The sequence below is a fragment of the Rana temporaria genome, chromosome 11, assembly GCF_905171775.1.
Source record: "Rana temporaria chromosome 11, aRanTem1.1, whole genome shotgun sequence".
In the NCBI taxonomy this organism is placed as follows: domain Eukaryota; kingdom Metazoa; phylum Chordata; class Amphibia; order Anura; family Ranidae; genus Rana; species Rana temporaria.
In genome coordinates this window covers 55,701,103-55,726,369 of record NC_053499.1, presented here as the reverse complement: position 1 = coordinate 55,726,369, position 25,267 = coordinate 55,701,103, and the positions used below count along the sequence as shown (strand labels likewise).

At 42.5% G+C, this 25,267-nt stretch overlaps 1 protein-coding gene across 2 annotated transcripts in view; it reads left to right on the top strand.

Annotated features, from left to right (window-relative positions):
• ATG2A (autophagy related 2A) overlaps positions 1 to 25,267 on the top strand; it is a 168,824-nt gene that overhangs the window by 19,963 nt on the left and 123,594 nt on the right. For both annotated transcript variants that reach the window (XR_005744186.1, XM_040328557.1), the window contains exons 5-12: positions 1,574 to 1,742; positions 9,321 to 9,497; positions 12,514 to 12,610; positions 12,699 to 12,860; positions 15,367 to 15,509; positions 18,959 to 19,043; positions 20,893 to 21,145; positions 24,486 to 24,642. Coding sequence is in view for 1 of the 2 variants with exons in the window: in XM_040328557.1 (XP_040184491.1) it covers positions 1,574 to 1,742; positions 9,321 to 9,497; positions 12,514 to 12,610; positions 12,699 to 12,860; positions 15,367 to 15,509; positions 18,959 to 19,043; positions 20,893 to 21,145; positions 24,486 to 24,642 (1,243 nt within the window). In the remaining variant the exon portion in view is untranslated. The remainder of the gene's footprint in view (positions 1 to 1,573; positions 1,743 to 9,320; positions 9,498 to 12,513; positions 12,611 to 12,698; positions 12,861 to 15,366; positions 15,510 to 18,958; positions 19,044 to 20,892; positions 21,146 to 24,485; positions 24,643 to 25,267) is intronic.

The window sequence follows — 25,267 nt, the reverse complement described above, 5'->3', positions numbered from 1 at the left end:
GCGACGCAGTGCTGGAAGCTAAAATCTCGTCTGGGCAGGAAGGGGGTGTATGTGCACAGTAGGCAAGTGGTTAAAGGCAATAGAAATGGCAAAAAAAAAATGTTATTACAAAAAATAGACAAACACAATGTTCAAAAAATAAATAAAAAACCATACAAGATATTGAAAGGTATGAGTTGGATCCCTTGTTCGCCGTGAGGCTTCTTCAGGAAGAACAACAAGAGAGAGCAAAAACGGAGAACAAATCTCACTATCTTAAGATGGATAGGATCTGATATATAGATATATATAGATCTATATTACACGTCCGAATATCGGAGATTCTATATAGGCAGAAAAAATTCCATAGGAAATATAGTAGAAATGATATATGTGAGTACATCAGAGGCTCTGCAAACAGATAGAGTAGAGTATATTATTGGGCAAAACAGTTCCCTATGTAGGGAATATCCAATAAGGAAAATGCCATATACCGCACACACATAACTGTGTAATCCGTGATTTAGTCAGTGATAAAAATCTCGTTTGACGGGGGTAGGTGTTTATTTGTCAATTTTTTGCAATAAATATATATTTTTTTGTTATTTCTATTGTTGTCTTGCCTTTAAAGTCCGACCATTGGTTACCCCTTCTGAGTAATCTTCTAAGAGTAGCTTCAAGTCACAACTGAGTATAAAAAAGATGAGAGGCGGCTCCTAAGTGTAGCAATATGGTTACATTTAACAAAGGTACACCATTTCATAACTCGCATGGGTGATAATTAAAATAGGCCCATCTAAGTATGCAGGTATCTGGGGTAAAGCTGTCCACATAGACCAGGGGTCCTCAAACTACGGCCCTCCAGTTGTTCAGGAACTACAATTCCCATTATGCCCAGTCATGTCTGTGAATGTCAGTGTTTCACAATGCCTCATGGGAGGTGTAGTTCTGCAACAGCTAGAGGGCCATAGTTTGAAGATCCCTGACATAGACTGTCCTCTGCACCGCCATCATGCCTTCCACGCTGCACTCCACGAGCCCTTCAAGTCTCGCTTTTAGATCACTCTACTGCAGGGTAGTCTTCCCAGTGACAATTGCAGACTGACAGTGGTGAGAGTCGGCGGTCCGGGGATGGTCTATGTGGACAGCTTTACCCCGGATATGTGCCTCTTTTATTCATCAATCATGTGAGTTGCTAAATGTTGTACTATCATTAAATGTAACCATATTGCTACACTTAGAGGTGCCTCTCTTCTCTTTTATACTCTGTAGCTCCTGATGGATTTTGCTTCTAATCCCCTTGGGGAGGCTTCCATTTGCGGATGGACATTTTATGGTTGTACAACCTGGTCTCATTGCTATAATTCTTTTTATATGGAATATAAAATGAAGGATTTATGAATAAATGGTTGTGGAACGAATTATCTGAGTTTCCATTATTTCTTATGGGAAAGTTTGCTTTGGATTACAAGCATGTTTCCGGAACGAATTCTGCTCCCAGTCCAAGGTTTTACTGTATTCTGTCAGTGAAGTGAACTTGCTATAGGTGTTCGGTTCCATTTTCTGTATATAACTTGTACCTTATTTCTCTCAGACTAGATTATTGTGATGAGGCAGTTAGAGATTCAGGTCCTTCTTTTCCTGTGGATATTCATCAGCCTCCAGCATTCATCCAGAAGATTCTGCAGCTCAGTGGTGTGTCCCTTCACTATGAGGAGTTCAAAAACCGAGAACGCTCACCTTCACCCGCACCTGTCCCTGAGGTATCTGTAGGGTGACATTGGGTATATAAGTAACGTGTCATCAGGTCAAGAATACAGAAGACTAACACTTTAGAAACACGTTTTACATTTTCATAAACCCTGCAATCCCATTATAATGTAGTTATTCCTGTAAAATATAATTCCTATGGTATTGTCTGTCTTGATTGGTGACAGACACAGGAAGACATTAACCTTCAGATTTTACTGCTGCTTGCGTTGGCAATCAAAAAATCTGTAGGCTAGCCAAGGATAACCCCCCCTACCAGAATGCCTCCGTTTTTTGCTACTGTCCTATGAGGATGGATGTCTTTTCTTAAAGCGGGGCTCCGGGCATTTTTTATTTTATTTTTTGCATTCTCATTTACATTATTATGAATAATGTAGTTCTGCAACAGCTGGAGGGCCGTAGTTTGAAGATCCCTGACATAGACCGTCCTCTGCACCACCATCGACATCATCCCTTCCACGCTGCGCTCCACCAAGGACGTCATATGACGTCCTCGACTTTGTGCGGTGATATCTGAATGATGCCTGTAGCTACAGGCATCACTCAGATATCACCGTCTTCTGCCGGCGATTCTGTGCACGATAAGAATGATTATAGCGGCAGTTTCGCAGCTTGATCGTTCTTATAGGCAGCGGGAGGGGGCGCCCCCTCCATTCCGCCGCCATCTGGTGCTTCTCCAGGCTATCCTGTGCCATCGGGGGCCCGGAGAATGAATCGGCCGGCGCTGGTTCACAACGATAGAGATGACTGGTGACAAGATGGTCATCTCTATGACCATCGGAGGCCCGGGCGCGACTTTGTGACGGAAGTAAACAAAGCCGCAATCGCAGCTGTCGGCATGAGATCGGTGATTTTTTTTCACAATCTCATGCTTTCAAGCCTGGAGGAGAGATGTGGGGTCCTATTGACCCCACATCTCTCCATAAAGAGGACCTGTCACAGTGATTCCTATTACAAGGGATGTTTACATTCCTTGTAATAGGAATAAAAGTGATCAAAAAAAAAATGTAAAAAAAAGTGTAAAAATAAACAAATGAAGTAAAATAATAATAAAAAAAAAAATATATATATATATATATATATATATATATATATATATATATATATATATATATATATATATATATATATATATATATATATATATATATATATATATATATATATTTTTTTTTTTAAAACGCCCCTGTCCCCGGTAGCTCGCGCTCAGAAGCAAACACGCATGTAAGTCCCGCCCACATTTGTAAATGCCCAGTTCAAACCTCACATGTGAGTTATCGCTGCGTGCATTAGAGCGTGTGCAACAATTGTAGCACTAGTAAAAAAAAATGTAAGCGTTGCCTATAGAGATTTTTAAGTAGCAAAGTTTAGCGCCATTCCATGAGTTTGCGCGATTTTAAAGCGTGACATGTTGGGTATCTATTTACTCGGCGTATCATTATCTTTCACATTATACAAAAAAATTGGGCTAACTTTACTGTTTTGTTATTTCTTTAATTCACCGTTTTTTCCCCCAAAAAAGGCGTTTGAAAAATGATTGCGCAAATACTGTGAGAGAAAAAAAGTTGCAATGACCGCCATTTTATTCCCTAGGGTGTCTGCTAAAAAAAAAATATATAATGTTTGGGGGTTCTGATTAATTTTCTAGCAAAAAAAATTGTGATTTTTACATGAAGGAGAGAAGTGCCAGAATAGGCCCGGTGGACAAGTGGTTAATAAAGCATGATCGGTACATAAACAGTGGCAAAAACGTACCTGATATCATCTCGGGCATCTTGCGGCCGTTTCCATCATAACTGTGGGCATTTTGAAGCCCAGTTCATATTTCTTTCTAGATTTTTCGAGAAAGGCGCATGCTGGGATTTTTAGGCACAGTAATGCCCAGAGACTCCTGGGAATTGAGTGCCATCATTTGCCAGGAGGCAATGGGGTCTCAGGACAGGAAGTTCTACCACCTTGGACTAGGAACTAGGCAGATTACGAAAATCTGCCTAGTAACAGACATATAGAAGTGAGTAAAACATTATTTTATTTTTTTAAGATTTTTTTCTTTTTTTTTTTTTCACATTAAAGGCAAGCTGTTCATAAAAAGTTTGCTTTTAGGGTGGAACTCCACTTTAAGTTCTGCTGTTGTAAAAACGACTGTGTGTTTCTGGCTATTCGTTTTTTTTTCTTCAATCTTCAAGATTCCATTACTGCTGAAGGTTTCCGTTTTGATCAGCAGCTGTTCTGTTTAGTTGTTCCCTGAGACTGGCTTTCGGGCATAGTGCATCTGACCTCACTGGACATTGTGGGGCTTTTCCTCAAAGTGACCTTCAGTCTGGGTTCCTGGACTCTGTTCTTGAAAAGGTTAGCTGCCGGATCCTGGACTCTGTTCTTGGAAAACACTTGGCAGCTAACTTTTACAAGTTCAGAACCCCTGGCTTGCCCTGTCTCTGAAGACTCGCTTAGTGAGTAGGCCAGTCTGGTCTGATCACTGGCACTCTCCACTGGATTGAGTGTCGTGCATATGTGCTCTGCACTCTTTTTTCCACTATACAGCATAGAGAATGAATCTCCCTGCTTCTGTTCCTTTTGCAAATATGGAACATATGGAACTTCCATTTTATTTATTTTCCTGCTGCTTGGCTGCAGTTACTTTTGTTACCCCCAGTTATCTAACTCACTTGCCACTGATCCTCATCTGCTACTAGCTGTTGGGGTTTAATAAGTACTTCAGGCCATGCTTCTTAGGGTTGGGTGGCGAATTGAGGTTGGAGTGGGGGGAACCCCGCTTTACCAGGTCCCCAAAGCTCACTTTCCACTAACTGGGCAATGCTGCTGATGTCTGCAGCCTGTAATCATGTTGTCCTTTGTTGTTAGTCTTTCCCGTTTTGAGAGTCCTCTCGTGTAGATGGGTCCTCTGCTCTCTCGGCAGAACTTGCTTTTAAAAAGTGTTGGATCTGCATACCCTTCGAGGGACAATATTTCTTCATTGCGGTCTTAGATGGTTTCATCAAGGATGTTGCTGGTGATAAGCGCATTCATCTTCCACAGTGAAAGAAGCCTATAGAGCAGACTGCTAAGTCGTCTCTCTTTCTGACTTAAAGAAGAGTTCCACCCAAAAATGGAACTTCCTCTTAACCCACTCCTCTCCCCCTTACATGCCACATTTGGCATGTAATTTTTTTGGGGGGGGAGTGGGGGCTTCAGGAGAAGGGGACTTCCTGTCCCACTTCCTCCTTCCGCAGAGGGGCTGCTAAGGCGATACGTCTTATCGCCTTTTGGCAGCCCCTCCCTGTTGGATCTGCATACCCTTCGAGGGACAATATTTCTTCATTGCGGTCTTAGATGGTTTCATCAAGGATGTTGCTGGTGATAAGCGCATTCATCTTCCACAGTGAAAGAAGCCTATAGAGCAGGCTGCTAAGTCGTCTCTCTTTCTGACTTAAAGAAGAGTTCCACCCAAAAATGGAACTTCCTCTTAACCCACTCCTCTCCCCCTTACATGCCACATTTGGCATGTAATTTTTTTGGGGGGGGAGTGGGGGCTTCAGGAGAAGGGGACTTCCTGTCCCACTTCCTCCTTCCGCAGAGGGGCTGCTAAGGCGATACGTCATATCGCCTTTTGGCAGCCCCTCCCTGTAGGCGATCGCCTGGGACACGTGACAGGTCCCAGGCGATCGCCTGTCCAATCAAACAGCGCAGCGCCGGGCGCGCATGCGCAGTGTGTGCCCGGCCGTGAAGCCGAAAGCTGTCACGGCCGGGTGCCCACAGTGACAATGAAGACGCCGGGAAGGGGGGGGGGGGAGGAGCGGACCCCCGGCCGGCACGTCGCTGGAACGCTGGAGCAGGTAAGTGTCAGTTTATTAAAAGCCAGCAGCTACACTTTTTGTAGCTGCTGACTTTTAATAAACGTAAAAAATGGGTGGAAAACCCCTTTAAGAACAAAAGAAATATCCCTTTCATCTTCCGCTCCCTTAATTTCAACATCGAGACCCTCCGAATTTGGCCCCCAGTCCAGCCACAGATTGTGGCATCCTCTCTCGAATTCCACCCACGAGTTTGCTTTTCTTTTAGCTATAAAGATCAGAGAGGCGAGGATCTAGACTGGTAGTCTTATCTTGCAAAGAGCCCTCTTTGGTGTTGCATAAGGACAAGGCGATTTTGAGGCCCAGGGCTTCCTTGCTTAAGGTAGTCTCTGCCTTTCTTCTCAATCCTCCTGTAGGTGACAGTATAATCCACGATAAAAGACTTGCTGTGTCCCTCAATGGACCAACAAAAGAGTTTTTTACTGTGAGTACAAAAATCTTTACCTTTTGGGGGATTAAGTTTCTAAAGTTACTGATCCACTCCAGGGGCCTGATTCATAAAACTACAATATCAAATATTGCATGTTAAGTGTCAATGCTGGACATAATACAGTGATTATAATATAACAATTGAATCGCTTATATTGTTCACCCTATTACAAAAATCTAGATATGGTATTGTAATTGGTGACTTAGGCAGGAAACCTTTTTGGATTCACCTCCCTTGAGGTCCCTGCATCCCTGAAATTCAACTCTAACCAAACTCCTTATTAAAGCTGGATATACATCTACTGAAAATCAGCTGATTCAGCAAGAACTGGCCAAATTTCAGTACATGTGTAGCCCTGTCTGTTCAAAACATCCAGTCTAACGACTGGCTTCTGTCAAACATCCTGCCAGAAAACCAGCATTCGATCAGCACATGCAGTCAATGGCTGCAGCGCTGATTCATGTATTTTGACAGGGATCAGGGGGTTCCTCGCTGTCAGAATACAAAAGTGCAGCAGAGGAGATCCCTGCCTCCATAATGCTTGTGTGGATATGGGAATCCGTGAGTTTCCTTTCATTCAACCACCAGATTAAAAAAAAAAAAAACTTCTTTGTTCTGCTTAAATTGATACTAAAGTTTTTTTTTTGTTTTTCTAAAAATAACAAACATGTTATACTTGCCTGCTCTATGCAGTGGTTTTGCATACAGCAGCCTGGATCCTCCTCTTCTCGGTTCCCACGCTGGCGCTACTGGCTCCTCACTCCTGCTGGTGCCCCCACAGCAAGCAGCTTGCTATGGGGTCACCCAAGCAGGCGTGCTCCAAACCCGCAGCTCTGTGTGTCCATTCACACATACAGCCGCAGCCCCCTCAGTCTCCTTGTTGGCTCACTGGCTGTGATTGACAGCAGCGGAAGCCAATGGCTCCCACTGCTGCCAAAAGCCAATCGCAGTGCGAGTCCCCGGAGAGGAAAGGCTCTCGGGGACATCATTGGATTGAGAGGTTGTCTAAGGGGGCTGCTGCTCACAGAAGGTTTTTTATTTTTATGCATAGAATGCATGAAGGTTAAAAAATCTTGTGCCTTTACAACCACTTTAAGTTTTAGAAAGTAGCGTAGGGTTATTGCTTCTACTTTTATTACGATTTTAGTTTCCCTATAGGGGAGATTTTTCCTTACACCCTGCCAGGACAGAAATTCTAACTCTTCCTTGCCCTATCCAAAAAGAAAAAACGTATAGGTGGCATTATATTTTTAAGACACCCCCTGGTGTAAGCAACCCCCCCCCCCCCCTACGTGTCACTTAAGTGCAGGGAACCTGTTTTACCTGTCTGTTTACTGGCACCAGGCTTCAGGAGTCTTGTGTTTTGATATAAGATCAATAAAAGCAAACCAGTGTTTTTTCCAGCCAAAGCCAACTGGTGGTGGCATGGTATTGTTGGTAGTCCCAATGCCAACATGAAAGCTCAGTTGAATATGCATATCAGGACAAAAAAAAAAAGAAAACTTATGCAAAAAATCACTATAGTACATGCACATCCCCCCCCCCCCCCCTATGGTTTATATCTTTAAATATGTCACAGGATCAGAAAAATACTTGTTGATCTGCCATGATTTTTTACTGCTCCTATGTACTGTTGAGGGTTCACAACATACAGCATTTTGTGGATGGAGGGGTGTAAGCCCTGCCTAGTTGTCATTTAAAAGATTAATCAAATCTTCCCATTCTTGTCTCTGCAACATAAACACTAAAATGCCGGTGATCTGCCAATATGGTTCCGGCTAACGAGATGGTTCCTGTAAGCACTGCACAGGTGCAATTCTTGCCGACGGAAATCTCCGAACCTCGGCCGGCATCCAGGGCGACGTGGAATTTGGGAAAGTGGCCAGTCGGCCTCATGTCCTCGCTTCGCTCGGATGGCTTGCTCTGATCGCTCGGCCTCCTGGCTCTTTTTTTAACATCCTCCAATCCACGAGGATGTTAAGGAATGAGCCTGGATGCCGGCCGAGGTTCGGAGATTTCCGTCGGCAAGGATTGCACCTGCGCAGTCCTTACAGGAACCATCTGGATAGGGGAACCATAACGACAAGTCACCGGTTCAAACTACAGCGACTTGGGATCCAACTTGTCAGACCTCAGGTTGCCCCAAGTTGCTGGACATCCATTGAAGTGAATGAGAGCCGTCTTAATGTACACTACTGAAGTCGCTCCAACTTCAGAAAGGTTCCTGTACTACTTCAAGGCGACTTCTAGGCAACTTGTACCCATAGATCCACTTATTGCAGCAGCCCAGGGAAGACTAAAATGTACTGGAGATTTAGTCGACTAAATAAGACTAAAACTAAAACATTTGCAGAAGACCAAAATGGGACCCCGTACACTCGATCAGGTTTTTGCCCGGCCAAACTCGCATCGAAATTCCAAAGGAAATTCCATCGGAGTAAAAGAGAACATGGAATTCATCGGACTATCCGATGGAAAAACTCCGATGGGGCATACACACAGTCGGAATTTTGATCGTGTGTACGGGGCATAAAACTAAAATGCCATTTTAGTCCTAAAACTGAATCGAAATTTGCTGCCAAAATTTACACCGATGACGACAGCTTTGAATTTCTGACGTGATCAACAGGTATTTTTTGCACTTGAACAGATATAATAAAATGCTTTTAATGCCATTATAAACAGACCAAAAGGTAGGAAATAAGGGAAGCCCATTGTTGGTGTTTACATACCCTTTAGCTCAGGGGTCTCAAACTGGCAGCCCTCCAGCTGTTGCAAAACTACAAGTCCCATCATGCCTCTGCCTGTGGGAGTCATGCGTGTAACTGTCAGCCTTGCAATGTCTCATGGGACTTGTAGTTTTGCAACAGCTGGAGGGCCGCCAGTTTGAGACCCCTGCTGTAGCTGAAAAGTGCCTGCTAACTGTAAAATACTGATGTCCAGTAGCTTTTCTGTTGACACGCATTAGGCTTGCTGGTTGGATCGGCAGGTAAAAATAGTAGAAAGAAAGCTTAAAAAAAAGAGAACTAATGCAGCCATCACATCTAAGAATTGGTAAGCTGCAGTAAAATAAAATGTTTTCTTTTGGGTTTAATAATGCTTTCATTTATAGTTTGATGGCTTTGCGTGTTATTTTGGTATACTTTAAGAATTGTTTAAGATATATTTTATTGTTGATTGTAGCTATTTAGTTTTGTGTCAGTGCATATTTTTCATTCTCATCAGGAAGATTGCCTGGTAAAATAGAATATTCTAGTAGCATCCTCACTCTTTTTTTTCCTCCTTTTTAGGACCCACCTTCATCTTTAAAGCAAACAGAGCAAGAGTCCTTGCATCCCGCAGGGGCTCCTAGTGGACCTACGCAGCCCTCACCGCCCAGCTCTCCAACTCTCCAAATCGGCAGCTGCTCTGGTTGCACAGAACTGATTATCAAACTGAAGCAGAATGATGTGTTTCCGGGACCAAAGGTGATCCATGAAATCTTTGTAACACTTAGTTATGTAAATTTGTGTACTGTGCCATTATATACATACATTTTCAGATTAATACAGTATTTTTGTTTAATACTCAAGGAAAACAAGTATTGTAACCCATAGTAACAATAAATCATCATTTATTTAGTAATCCTTAGAAATCAAATGCAAATACGTCGCTGCATTGTGAGTTACCGTATATCCTCGAGTATAAGCCGAGTTTTTCAGCACATTTTTTTGTGCTAAAAATGCCCCCCTCGGCTTATACTCGACTCGCCTTTTTGCGCCTGATCTCCCAGACTTTGGGGACCCGGTATTGGCTGGCCATAGGTCCCCTGGACCCCAACCTTGGCACACTTGTAGCCCCACTCTTTCTCTACAAGTGTGAAAAGTTTGTTGTCCGGGGGACCTACGGCCAGGGAGCACCGATTTTATTATTTTTTTTTTTTTTATTATTTTTTTTTTTCTCAAAGCCGGCACCCCTTCCATAGACTCCCATGTTAAATGGTAATTTCTCCTGTGAGTTTGGGGACCTGGTATCGGCCGGTCGTAGGTCCCCTGGACCTGGAACGTGGCACACATGTAGCCCCATTTCTCATCTACAAGTGTGCAAAGTTTGTTGTCTGGGGGACCTACGGCTGGGGAGCACAGATTTTTCAAGGCCAGGCATCCCTTCTATAGACTCCCATGTTAAACGTCAGTCTAGGCATGGGCACAGTGAGGCATGGGCACAGTGAGGCATGCAGATGGACACCCTAGGCTTATACTCCAGTCAATACGTTTTCCCATTTTTTTGTGTTAAAATTAGGTGCCTCGGCTTATATTCGGGTCAGGTTATACTCGAGTAGATACGGTATATAATAAATAAACCTAAAAGCGTAAAAACAATTATGAGAAAATCTTAATAATTTAAATCCCTATATATCTAACCACAACAAAAAATATATGTATTAACCCAAATTCTCAAAAAATTTGAATCTAAATGAAATGATCACTCTCATTGCTGCCACTGTCATAAATATAAAAATTCAAAACAATAAAGTGCAAAGTGTCCACTTCACAGTAGTGCTGTGATGTAATTGTGTTTACGATAACGTTAATAGTTCCTTTTTAAATATGTCCATGATAGATGGTGTAAAAACTAGTAATTCAATCTCCCCACAAAACAAACGAATCCTTAAAAATGGCTGCTTGTGTCCACATTGTTTTGTGTGGAGTATAAAAAGGCTTTAACAACATGTGGCAGGATTGCATGGTTCATTGTTTTTAAATGTAAATATAATATATACTCCTTAAAATTTCCTGATATATACCATTTATCTGAGTCCATAAATAATAGAAATTCTTTGTCTTTACTCTCTAAATGTATACCAGTGCTGTGTAAACCATCTTCTCTCCTCCTTATTCAACAAATCTCATTAGAGAAAAAGTGTGGGAGTATAAAATAAAAATAAAAAGCATACATACTTAACTACCATACCTGCTGCAGCATCGGTCTGATACTGCAAGCTGTCCCCCACTGGCTCTACAGCCAGCCATACATGGAGCGAATTTCTTGCAACCACAGGTTGCAAGAAAGATCGGTTCTATTCCCCCATCAACACTGATGGTGCTTGCGTGAATCCCTCCTGCCAAGCCATTGTCTTCTCCCAGCGGGGAAAGTTGTCTCCCTGCGCACTCCCAGCTCATTGACTGGGCTGTCACTGAAAGCTCTCGGTCTTGACTTTGATTGGAAGCCAGTGGGACAGTCGCATAATACAGAAGCTGTACTGTCTCCATGGCATTAAAAGCCTGCTGGGAGGTGGCGCTGAGGGGCAAAAGTAGAACTATGTAAATAAATAAAAATATATTTGCTGCAGTAGTTTATTATAAATGCACCTGCACTTGCCGTTTTATGTTGGTCCCCCTGCAAAGTCCCACAAACGCCTGTTGGTCCTGCCAGTGAAGTCCATATAATGCAGTTTCCTGTGATGATGTGGAAAAAAAACGCTTCACTGCTCCTGAATTCAGAACACATTTTCAACTTTAACTGTGTTAGCTTGCACTACATGGCTATCACCATTGTCTTATTGGATTGAGGTCCCTTTTTGTATTCCAATCCTTCTATCCAATCAACAGATTGAGTCCTTTATGCTTTTTGCATATTCTAAGTTTCTATTCAGATTTCAGTGATTTTTATTTGAGTCTTTACAGCAGTGTCTCATATGAACACGATTGGATAATATGGCGCACTCGGGTTCACAAGATTGTGGTGAAGAAAGGCATAATATGGTTTCATCCGCTACGACTTCCGGGTGAGGGAAGAGTCCGATGTCACTGGTGTGGACTGGTGCCCGTGATCAGGTCTGTCCTCTGGCCACACTGCTGGTGCACGGTGCTTCCAGATGGATGGTACTACGATCGGTGGTATTAATGACGTTGCTTCCGGGTTGGGTCAGCAAGGCGGTGCTCACGTTTGGAGTATTTGTACTTCTTCCTCAGGCTTGGATAATGGCCGTTATCCAAGCCTGAGGAAAGAGTATGAATACTCCAAATGCGAGCAACGCCCCACTGACCCGACCCGGAAGTGACGTCATCCGAAGTGTACAACCGATCGTAGTCCCATCCGTTTGGAAGCACCGTTTACCAGCAGTGTGGCCGGAGGACAGACCTGATCATGGGTATCAGTCCACACCAGTGACATCGGACTCTTCCCGGAAGTCAGAGCGGGTGAAACCCCATTATGCCTGTCTTCACCACAATATTGTGAGTGTACTCCTCAATAAATAATTTTTTTTTTTTTTTTATTAAACTACATACTTACTGCACTTAGATGGCGCTGTTCTCTGTTCCCTTTTATACAGCAGTGTCTCATGCCTTACCACATGGTTCGATGATTTAGTGCGACAAAGAAAGGTGCCAAACAAGCTTCCTTTCTTGTGCTGACTCTTAAAATGATATGTAGTTTTCCTTTTACTAAAAACTGAAAATTGCAGTGAATTATTTTGTGACTTAATACTACTATTTACAGCTTGATATTGATGGGAAACTTGGGTCACTACATTTGTTCCTGAATCCAAGTCAGATAGCTAACTTGCAGCAATTACTGGATGCCTTGAGTATTTCAGGTAAGCTTGGAAGTCATTACACGTTAAAAGCAATATCAATTGTTTCTGTGTACACACTGTATCTATGTTTTTATTTGTGCTTTTACAGAATCAAGCAGTATTAGGGAAAAGCTGCTGAAAAGTCGGCCTCTGGACATGGAGGATTTGAAGCTGATTGAACAAGACTTGAACCAGCAGCTGCAGTCAGGACCTGGATCTTTCTGCATTCCAGACCCTGAGCTTGTACCCTTCCAGACGTTGGAGAATGGAGGTGATGTTTCTTTATAAAATCCTTCGCTTACAGATTTCTTATTTATTACCTGCTAGTAAAACATTGGTGTTGCTCATAGCATCCAGCATGGATTTTTATAACAAAATAATGTAATTGTATATTCTCAGCCGAATTTCAAGCCTACAAACCCCTTGCCCAATATGTCTACAGTCCCTAATAAACTATTTTAACACAAACCAAGAAAAAACGACCATTGCCAGACTTGCTAATGAAAAATATTTAATAATGAATGCACAGAAAAACTGTCACCAGCCATGCCCAACGAGCATTTATTATTTAAAAAGTATAAAAACATACCGTATTTATCGGCGTATACCGCTCACTTTTTTGCCCTGAAAATCAGGGCAAAATCGTGGGTGCGCGATATACGCCGATACCCGCGCCGTGTTTGAATGCCTGCGCCGACATATACCGAGCGCAGTACATTCGGGTACATTCGGCCAGGCTCGGCTTCGCTCGTAGTCACGCTCTGTGACATTTACGCGTGAGAAGTCGAGCCTGGCCGAATATACCCGAGTGTACTGCGCTCGGTATACGTCGGCGGAGGCTTCAAACTGAGCGCGGGAAGCAGGGATTCGACATGAAGACAGCGCGGGAGAAGCCGAGAGGACACCACCGAGGCCGCAGACGGACACCGGACCGGACGAGGCCGCCGATGGACGCCGGGCAAGACACCAAAACTGTAAGTAGTAAAATTTAATAAAATGTTTTTTTTTACAGGATTTTAGGGTCAAAATTACCACGCAATACCCCGATAAATACGGTAGCTATCCCCATTAAAAACAAACCCTCCCATACAGTCCCCATATTCTGAGAAATCTCCATACTACACATTTATAATGCAACCATGGATTGCAGGAAAGAAAATTGTTTGATTCCCCCCCATCATCGCAGTCTATTTTGCTGGGGAAATCCATCCTGCAGAGCTACTGTGTTCTCCCGGTCAGGGGGGGGGGGGGTGTGCAGGGAGCCATCCCTACCGGGGGAACACAGTGATTATAGCCACTGGCAATAATCGCATCCTTAGAATTAGCTTGTCCATTGATTGTTCAAATTTTAGCTGGGTCTTGCTGAACCACCCGAGATTCAAACTATCTATGACCACCGGGTTAAGTAACATCGGCAGTGGGGGAGAAGTATTTCCATTATTTTTATTGTACTCCTATTTACACATTCATAGTTTAAAACAAAAGTTAAGGTACTAGAATAAAAGCATTGAGCAAACCCCTGTAAAAATTGTCATATTTAAAAAAGTGAATGAGGTCGTTCTTTTAAAATCGGGTCACCTAAGTCTTGCGTCCTATTTGCCAATAAACTTGCTCTAAAAAACTTAGCAGGCTTTACATTGCGGTCATTTTCTGTCCAACTTTTAAAGGTGGGAGGAAGGGTGCTGATAGACAGTGATGTCTCTGAAGGGTTCCAATTCACACTATGAAACTTTGTGGTTCTATATTTTTACCATCATGGCAGCCCACAGGATCAGAATTGGATTGGTTTACTAAAGGAGTAGGGCATGTTCACTTTGCAATGTGAGTTTTTTCTTAGCCTAATAAATGCGATGAAGTTGTGCTGATTTCAAACATCTAATCGTGTACGAGTAAAGTCCAGTTTTTAAAACTTCCCTTGTACATAATTGGGTATTCTTTGAAAATAGATTTCTCACTTGAGAGTGCACCAGATTTTGCACTCCATTTCTAGTAAATCAACCCCTTTGCATTAGATGTGACGCCAGCCCCCTGATTGGGAGAAAAATGCTTTTTGATACACACTGAAGCTGGTGAATGGATTCCATCTTTTTCTCCTTCTGAAAGACTAAGATAGTTGCCAGTGATTGTCAAAAAAAATGAATTGAGGCTGGGTTCACACTGGAACACGCAGCGGCTCACAGCAGGGGTCTGGTGCGTCTCCTTTCACTGTTCCAGTTCTGATTTCAGCCTGAATTTTGGGCAGAAGTCAGACCTGAAACAGACCAAAGGATGTACAGGGCTCCTGTGCGATTCGCACCAGACCCGCTGTAGAAATGTGTGAACCGGCTCCATAGAGAATTTCTCTGCATCTAATTTGCACAGGTGTGAACCCAGCTTGAAACTTTAATTTCCTTTTGCATTGGTAATGTGTGTAGAAAACTGATTGGATGTTCTTATTAAACTGCCATGCCAGTGCATAGTGCAGTCATTCTTGGTAACAAGTCAGTTTTCACTGTTTTTTAACTACAGTGAACTGAACTGAAATCTGGCCAAGGTTATTTCACTCTTCTTATTAAATAAGGTTACCCAGACGGCATTGTGGAAGCTCCATGCCTGTTCAGTAGGTGATAAAGCCAAGATAAGAATGACAACCTTGGAGACCTCACTATTTAAAGACAAGTCAACAGTGGCAGTTCCCATATTACTATTCACAGACCATCTGAACTATTTGAACGTTTAGAACAAGTCAACTGTGAATTAATAGCTACATTTTGATCATGTATGTTTCTTCTTTTCAGACATGTTCTTTTCAATGGCGGCTTTGACAAACAGTGTTACTTCTATTCGGTCTACAATGGAATTGTCAGATGTGGACCTTGACTCCTCTGTCCTTAGTGATCACAGTGGTCATCAATTTCAAAGTCCAGCCTTCACTCCTGGGGTGAGAATGTTACCAGTCATTAACTAATAAAGATGTTTTATATCCTACTGTATCATTTAGTGTTCCACCATCTGACTATGTTTATAACAGCTTGTGGTTTCTTCCCACCCAAAGCCCTAAGAAGGCAGTCTAAATAAATGATTATTATATATGATTTATATGGCGACAACAGTTTACGCAGTGCTTTACAATGTAGAGGGAGACAGCACAATTTCAATACAGTTCAATACAGGAGGGCCCTGCTTGAAGAGCTTACATTCTAAAGGGGGGGTACAAATGGTAATAGCTGCAGAGAATGATAAATAAATGTGCCGCTTAAGCCTCGTACACACTACTAGTTTGTTTTTGTTCAACCCGGTGGGCTGAATGGAAAAAAAACTGGCAGCTCAGGTTGGAGCCTCTGCACTAACTATCCGATGTTAGTACAGCAATCTCCCCTCTCACCAGAACATTCAGGTCAGTGATAGATGAGATCGCTGATCAGGAGCCATTCGGCAGACCTTTTTTGGTCCTGCCTGTTCACCCAGCTTCTGTTAGACCCGCTGCAGTACACACAGGACACATTTCGGTTGGTTTCTATTAAAATGGCCAATGACGTTCATGTGTACTAAGCTTTATGCCGCGTACACACCATCACTTTATGTGATGAAAAAAAATGACGTTTTTAAAAACGTCACTTTAATTGACTGTGTGTGGGGGAAAACGTCGTTTTATGTCTTGTAAAAAACGACCAAAAAAAATTGAAGCATGCTTCAATTTTATGTGTCGTTTTTCAAAAGTGCACTTTTTACTTCACAGAAATTGACCGTGTGTAGCAAAAAACGTCGTTTTCTAAGACGTTTTTTCATCCACGCATGCCCAGAAGCTACTTATGAAGTGAGCTTCAATGGTAAAACGTGGTGGAACGTAACCTCGCTTTGCAAGAACATTGTGAGAAAAACGATGGTGTGTAGGCAACTTCGTCTTTGAAAATTGAAGTTTCAAAAACATCATTTTTTACTTCACAGAAAGTGTCGTTTTTTTTCATCACATAAAGTGATGGTGTGTACGGGGCATTAGAGTTTAACACTCTCTAAGTTGGCCACACATTTATCAATCTCATTATACAGTCTTCTTTAGATTTGTCAAGAGATATGTAGTGTGAGGGCTTTCAGGACTGCATAACAAACTGAATGGACTGTTTAGGTTGCGATACATAGTTGTTGGTAATTTTAAAGGTGCTTGTGCAGAGATTGTACCATCAGATTGTGGAATGTGTAGCTTTAGAATCATTTTTCAATTATAATCAGGGTGTAGAGCTAGATTTTTTTTTTTTTTTATTGTTTTCATTTAAAAGCTCCCTGTGTGGAAGTCTTTCACTGCAGCTGGCCTCTATGATTATGATTAACCACTTCCCGCCCGGGAAGTCCTGCAGGATTTCATACCGGCGCGCGCCCATCGGTGATGCAGGGTGTCAGTCTGACACCCTGCATCTCCGATCTCGGTAAAGAGCCTCCGGCGGAGGCTCTTTACCACTTGATCAGCCGTGTCCAATCACGGCTGATCACGATGTAAACAGGAAGAGCCGTTGACCGGCTCTTCCTCACTTGCATCTGACAGACGCGAGTAGAGGAGAGCCGATCGGCGGCTCTCCTGACGGGGGGTTCGCGCTGATTGTTTATCAGCGCAGCCCCCCCTCCGATACCCAAACTGGACCATCAGGGAGTGCCCCCCAGTGCTCAATAGAGCACAAAGAGATATAAAAAGAAAAAAAACAATAAAAAAATGTTTTGAATGCAATTGATGCCAATCAGTGCCCACAAATGGGCACGGACTGTGCCCAGCAATGCCATCAGTACCACCCATCAGTGCCACCCAGTGTCCATCAGTGCCACCCAGTGTCCATCAGTGCCACCTCTTAGTGCCCATCTATGCCCAGTGCCCACCTATCAGTGCCCATCTGTGCCACCCATAGGTGCCGCCAAAGAGTGCCCAGTGCGCCTATGAGTGCCCATTAGTGCTGCCTATTAGTGCCGCCTATTAGTGCCCATCAGTGCAGCATACAAGCGCCGCCTATCAGTGCCCACCGGTGCCGCCTATCGGTGCCCACCAGTGCCGCCATATCAGTGCCCATAATTGAAGAAGAAAACTTACTTATTTACAAAAAAAATTAACAGAAAAAAAAATAAAAAATAAAAAAAATTTCAAAAAATTCGGTCTTTTTTTTCCGCAGAGGTGATCAAAATACCACCAAAAGAAAGCTCCATTTGTGGGAACAAAATAATGAAAATTTCATTTGGGTACAGAGTAGCACGACCGCGCAATTGTCATTCAAATTGCGACAGTGCTGAAAGCTGAAAATTGGCTTGGGCGGGAAGGTGCGTAAGTGCCTGGTATGGAAGTGGTTAAGCCCTAATGTGGGGCAAATTTTGTAAGAGGAGGAGCTGAGCCTGGTGGCAAATGTGATTTATTCTGAGCAATCTTTTTTAACACCGGAAACCGCTTATACCTATCACATTTGAATGACTAGAGCCACCTTTCCCAAAAAATCTCAGTCATTGGTAAAAAAAACTCCTTGGTCTTTGTTAGAAGGCCCATAGAAATAAATGGTAAGTCTTTTTACATTTCCCAAGGGGTCCAGTGCATATTGCTAATCTGCTTGTTCAGATACATTTCCAACCCCCCCTTCACTGCTACCTGACCATGCTGGAGATGGACTTCTGGCTGACAGTGCACAGAGGTGGAGGGGTTGTACAGACATAGAGCACACAGAGCAGGCACAGTCCCACACTCCATCATATTCTACCAGAATGAGAATCCTTAGCCCTCTTTGCTGTGCCAGCTTTGCCACCTCTGCTCTCTTTTTACTCTTTTTTTACTCTGCTGTCGTGTTTGTGTTTTTATGGATGGCGACACTCTTCTCCATATGCCATCATTCACAGCACAAGCCACCAGCTACTAGTGTAGTTACCTCCTCCAAGCTAGCTGGTGGCTGTAGGAGATTGTGGGCTCAGGCATTTATCAGTACAAGAGCAGCAATGGAGGCATAGATTGCACCGCAAGGAGGGTTGCAAAATAGAGACAGGGCTGTGGCTTCTTTGTTGCCTTTACCCACCCAATAGGGAATACTCATTATTTGGGCTTTTGTCTTGGGTAAACTGATATAAAAAAAATATATTTCTCAACTACAGCACAGACTTTAACAAGGACAAGTGCTATGTGCAATGGGTCCCCTGGGGGATTTAACAAGCCTTTTTAACTTCTGGTGAGAGTGCTTCTTTAAGGACATCTGAGCAATGGCAAGTCCCTATTCTAAGTACTTCTCATCCACTTTGCATAAGTCATAACCAAAAACGCACATACAGTACATGCATATACAGTGTTGCATGTCATAAATGTTTTTACATGCACATAGGTGTGAAAATTAAATGTCTTCTGTGAATGCTAATCTGTGTATTATCTTCAATCAGTTAATGATGAGCAGCCCAAGGCGGTATGGACATTCACCATTTTCTGCCACAATTCCTCCGCTACAAAACCTTCACAGGGTCCAGGGTAAGTTCTGAATTGCTTCATGTTTTCTTTACCATGGTGCCTTTCCTTTTTATTTCATCTCATGCAGAAAGCTGAATATTGGAGGAATATGTTTTTCTGGTAATAAAGCCTACCCAGCACGCTACACTGTGCAGCCAATATGTGTCATTGTACTGTGTTAGTGCTCGGATTGGAATACTGACAGCCATGTGAACATCAGAGGTATCGGCCGTACCTCTTAGCTTGAGCAAAAATTAGCGAAAATCCATCAAGGTAATGGGTAGTTCCATACCATTTACTTCTTTGTGCTACGCAAACATAGGCTTTGCATTGTTTTGGGTGTTTAATTTACATAAAGATTTGTAGATTGACCACTAGGGGGAGCAAACAATATGTGCTGTGCTATCTTCATAAAAGTAAACTCGTACTAAAGAAGTAAAGGGGTATTGAATACATTCTCTATATGTAGCTGATTTCTTTCACATACAAAACACGATTACTGTGCATTGCATACAATTGGAATTATGGAGAATCCAATAGAGGGGCAGGTCACCATCATTTGATCCCTAACAGATGCAGAATATGGGGCAAAATGGTAATTGTCTTAATAATATATTTTTTACGTGCATTGCCACGGGTGCTGGCAGTGCATGGAATGATGCAAAATGAAGGGAAAACGTTCTGGACAGCCGCACTCCAAAAATAAATAGCTTTTATTTTAAAATAAAAAAACACACAAAAAGCATGCCACAGCAGACGGGGTAAAAAGCTGACGCGTTACACACCAAACTTTAATAAGCACTAAAGTTTGGTGTGTAACGCGTCAGCTTTTTACCCCGTCTGCTGTGGCATGCTTTTTGTGTGTTTTTTTATTTTAAAATAAAAGCAATTTATTTTTGGAGTGCGGCTGTCCAGAACGTTTTCCCTTCATTTTGCAACAAAAATAAATATGATTTGGTTGTTTACAGCAGTGGTTTTCAACCTCCGTCCTCAAGTACCGCCAAAGGGCCATGTTTTCAGGCTTTCCTTTACTTTGCACAGCTGCTTTAAATCATTATCTATGGCATGGTATTGATAAGAGCTATTGTATCTAAGGGAAGTTCACAAAACATGGCCCGTTGGGGGTACTTGAAAACCACTGGTTTACAGCATTGTTAGGCGGGAGGTAGTGCACAAGCCTTGACACTACCAGGAAGTGTCAGAGACGTATCTTCCAGAACAGCCTGGTGTATAAGTATACCGACGGGGACAGATACGCCTAAGTGCATGTACTTTATAAATGACAGTGTTTATTTTTTTCTTGACAGAATTGCTTAAAGTGGATGTAAACCCTCACATATACCCAGTGAAGTGAACCGCTTCAGATGATACACAGGGATGAAAACAATCTCCCTACATAAGTTTTACATTTATATCTGCTATCTTCAGCTTTATATACTGTTTAGAAAGTTCACATGGTGTTAGGAGAATTTCTCATCCCTGGTTAGCACTGCAGCGAAGTCTGGGCATATAGCCAAGACAGCTGATTGGAAGAAAAGGCCCACACACACCCCCTCTACTCATAGGCAGAGACTTTCAGAGCGGATCGTTGAATTGTTTAGCTCAGTGCTAATCTGTTTATGGCATCCTCATCAACACAAAACTGGCTGCTTTTATGATATGTGATGGAGAACTTATCAGGCTGATAACAGAACGGAGCAGGAGACAGCTACAGGACATAGAGCTTTGAAGAGAGATAATAATACACTGCAGATATATGTGCCCAGCTCAAATTTCATAAAACGTGTTTGCATCCACTTCAAAAGAACAATACAGTATTGTGTACATGTCAACTTTTTGTGAACTATTTATTTATCATTTATTTTGGCAGGAAAACCGTCTTCCCATTCTCCTCTGGAGCCTCTTAAACCTGAGATGCTACTGAAGCTTACAGTGGGTGGCCTTACCATAACTGTGCCTCACATTCCGAGCGATGCTGGTTCTGCGCAGGTCCTTAACGGTCAAGAAGCAGCATGTCATTTTTTTAAGGAGCTGGGGTACTTCAAAGACTCTGCGTTTAGTGGACGAGACTTTGGACATCTTCGTGAGCATTTCCAAAGAGCTTGCCAGTTGAGCAATGTCAGGTAGGAGGATGGGATGTATCGGAAGGGTTGATGTGAAGTTTATTTTATTATATAGATCGGTCACTGGTGGCAGCCTCCATTTTCACTCCTAAAAATAAATAAAAGGACATGTTTAGTCTATGTATGTCAATGCAATTGGACAAACTCGCCTCCTAATAATATCTTTCTAATTGGTCATACTAAATGGCCTCGTAAAGTGCTGTATCTCTGAAGGTATATACTTCCACCAATAAGTAATTTAAGGTAATTGTTAATGACCACCTTGTAAAACAACTTATTTGGTTCAAAATAAGAATGAAAGGCAACGGGACCGCATCATACAGGTCAAAATTTTCCATCAAACCCACCTCACTCCGGCTAGGTTACACAGGATGGGTCTCCTGCCCTCAGCTGCCTGTTTCCGCGGCTGTGGCCGGGAGGCCGATTTCTTACACTGCTTCTGGTCATGCCCGGTAGTCCAGGACTTCTGGGAAGAAGTGGGTGCCTTCATCTCATCTGCGCTAGGCCTCCCAAACATAATCCACTCATGAACTGCCCATTAGGCATCTTTGGCGAATTACACCTATCATCACATGCCAAGAGACTGCTCCGTAAACTCTTCTTCTATGTTAAAAAAGCAATTTTACTGTCCTGGAAGGGCACACAGACCTCTCTGAAATCCCTCTGGTTAAAACTTATTAATGACGCTATCCCACTGTATAAACTTACTTTTGAACTCCGGAAACGGAACAAAACCTTCCACAAAATTTGGGGTAGATGGTTGGCTAGTCCGCTAACCCTCTCCCAGCACTGATTGTACTACTCTTGCTTGACCATTGATGGGCCGTGCCTCACGGACCTCTAATGTCTGGACCTCCGCTTTTGCTATATCCAGGTATTATACCTGAGCCTTTTACCACTGTGCCTACTCTATATTTTGCATTGATGTCAGTTTATTTTTCTATGTTTGAGTGTATTGCCTAATGTTTATGACCAGGTTGTCTGGTGGTTTTTTTTTGTATGTTTTTCTGTTTGTTGGTTTGTCTTAAACCTAATAAAAATATCTTAAAAAAAAAAAAAAAGAATGAAAGGCAAAACATATTTTATATAGCTAAAAACAAAAAAAAGTATTTTTTTTAAAGTGATCACAATTCCCTCTGTTCTCGGCTGCATAAGAACTGGGGGAAGGAGAAACAGCAGCACACTGAGCTCCCCAGTGAATGGCTGTGCAGCGGGGACGTGTCTGGACAAGTCTGATCATTGGAGGAGAGCACACAGTTTCCAGCATATCTAGAAAACTGACCACAGTGAGCTCTCCTGCTTAGCATGGACAGTTTTCATTAGGAATGCAGATGGACTGGCAGAAACACCAGGAACTTCACACAAATGAAGCAATACAAAGAGACCAGGATACTTTCTCAAACAAGTACATGGTATAGCAGCAACATATCTGGAATAATACATGTTGGGGTAACAAACGCTTTAAGTATACCCTACACAATGGTGTTCTTGATTAGATAAATAATGATATAATAAAAAATCCCAAATCTAATTTACTGTGTGCCTTGTGATCTCTTCCCTACATTTAAGCCCAGGTAATATTACAAAATTGGAAAGAATTTTTTAATCGGTCATTAAAAAAACAAATGTGTCCAAAAGCCTGGCCAGACTAATCTTGGATAATGTTATTACTGTTGATGATTACTATGTGAATCTATCTGTGATTGTGTTCATTTTCACTAGATGATCAAAGAATGGGCCAAAGAATCAGATGCAATAAATTAAATTGTCAATGGAATTTCAAAAATGGAGTAACAATGTGCAAAATAGTAACAACTTGGTAAAATGCATTTCTGGAAAAATTGAGTCGTCATTTAATAAACTAACTGAATCTCTATCATTTCTGAGCATTCCAGTGTAGACTTCAAAATAGAACTAAAGCTGATCCTTCCAGATTAGTGTTAAGATATTTAGGAATACAGGCCCAGATTCACATAGAATCGCGGCGGCGTAACGTATCGTAGATACGTTACGTTATCGTAGATACGTTGCGTATCTTAGATACGTTACGTTACGTCCGTTACGTTACGTCCCAACCTCAGCTAAATGCTTCTTATATCAACTATATACTGTATATATGTTTTCTATATGCGTGTAACATGTTTACATGTTTTCCTTGTCATCAGAGCAAACGCTTTGTAGTTCAGAAAATGGTATGTGTGCTCACCTTTTCAATTGCATTATGACCACAGAGCTTACATAAAGCAGAATAAGGGTGTTTTCCTGCATTTTGAATGCACCTCAAATGCAGGTCAACAAAATCTCATTGACTAACGTATCGTAGATACGTTACACCGCCGCAAGTTTTCATCGCAAGTGCCTGATTCACAAAGCACTTGCATGAAAACTTACGCTGGCGGCCTCCGGCGTAAGCCCGCGTAATTTAAAGGGGCGTGTGCCATTTAAATTAGGCGCGCTCCCGCGCCGGACCTACTGCGCATGCTCACTTTTGAATTTCCTGCCGTGCTTTGGGCGAAGTGACGTAATTTTTTCGAACGGAGACGTGTGTAGCGTACTTCCGTATTCCCGGACGTCTTACGCAAGAAGGAAAATTTTTTAAATTTCGACGAGGGAACGACGGCCATACTTTATACAGCACATACGTGTGCTGTGTAAAGTTAGGCCACCAAAAACGACGACTAACTTTGCGACGGGAAACTAGACTAGCAGCAACGTAGCGAACGCGAAAAACCGTTGTGGATCGCCATAACTACTAATTTGCATACCCGACGCTGGTTTACGTTGCGAACTCCCCCCAGCGGCGGCCGCGGTATTGCATCCTAAGATCCGACAGTGTAAAACAATTACACCTGTCGGATCTTAGGGCTATCTATGCGTAACTGATTCTATGAATCAGTCGCATAGATACTCTGAGAGATACGACGGCGTATCTGAGATACTCTGTCGTATCTCTGCTGTGAATCTGGCCCACAGTTCCCAACCTCAGCTAAATGCTTCTTATATCAACTATATACTGTATATATGTTTTCTATATGCGTGTAACATGTTTACATGTTTTCCTTGTCATCAGAGCAAACGCTTTGTAGTTCAGGACTTTACAACCCTGGAAAATTGTATGTGTGCTCACCTTTTCCATTGCATTATGACCACAGAGCTTACATAAAGCAGAATAAGGGAATTTTCCTGCATTTTGAACGCACCTCAAATGCAGGTCAGCAAAATCTCATTGACTTTCACGGAGCAATATACATGACAGTTCAAAAGCTACATTTGACCTGCTATGCATTATTTCCTATTATAAAAACTAATCGAACGTTCTCTTTTTTTTTTTCATTTGTAGGACTACAGCTTTAGCAGTCCAGATCGTGTGTGAGCAGAGGACTGGTAAAGGTATACAGCAGAGCACTGTGGACCTCAGCTGTGGAATGCTGGAGATTTCGGAATGCCTTTGGCCAGACTATCCTTCCAACAAGATAAAACATCCTGAGTATACCGAGGTATAGATCCCCCCTTTTTTTTTTCTTCTTCTTTTTTTATGAATGCTAATTATGGATTTAGCACAGAATGTGCTTTTCTATCATATAAATGGCTGTTGATTCAGAATAAAACAGGTAAATGTCTGACATGGGTATGGAAGTATATGACAGTGCTTGCACATCTTCAAGCTTTAGGGTTAAGCTTTTTGGGTACCTGTACCTTTTTTTTAAGGGTATATTCGCATCAGGTGTGGTGAGAGAGCATTGGGCAGCTATTCCAGTGCAGTCCCACCGCATGGACAAATGCCTTGCCTCCTGTGTGCCCAATTCAGACCACTGTGTTGCGGTGGAGTGTGGGCACGGTGCACAGAGAAAAAGTACTGCATGCAGCGCAGTGTGAGGCAACTGTATTCTGAGATGTCTGTGCAACATCTCAATAGTTTGTTTAACAAAAAAAAGATCCCCTGAGCTCAGTCGGATCGCACTGCACACCAGCCATTGCAATGCAATGCAGTGGCTGGTGTGAACCCGAGCCTAAAAGAGAATTAACTCTGCATGACAAGAATCAGGTTTGAAAGATTTTGCCATTTGGCATACAAAGTGAATATCAGTAGGAACACTGTTATACTTGTACCTAGGCCTGCCC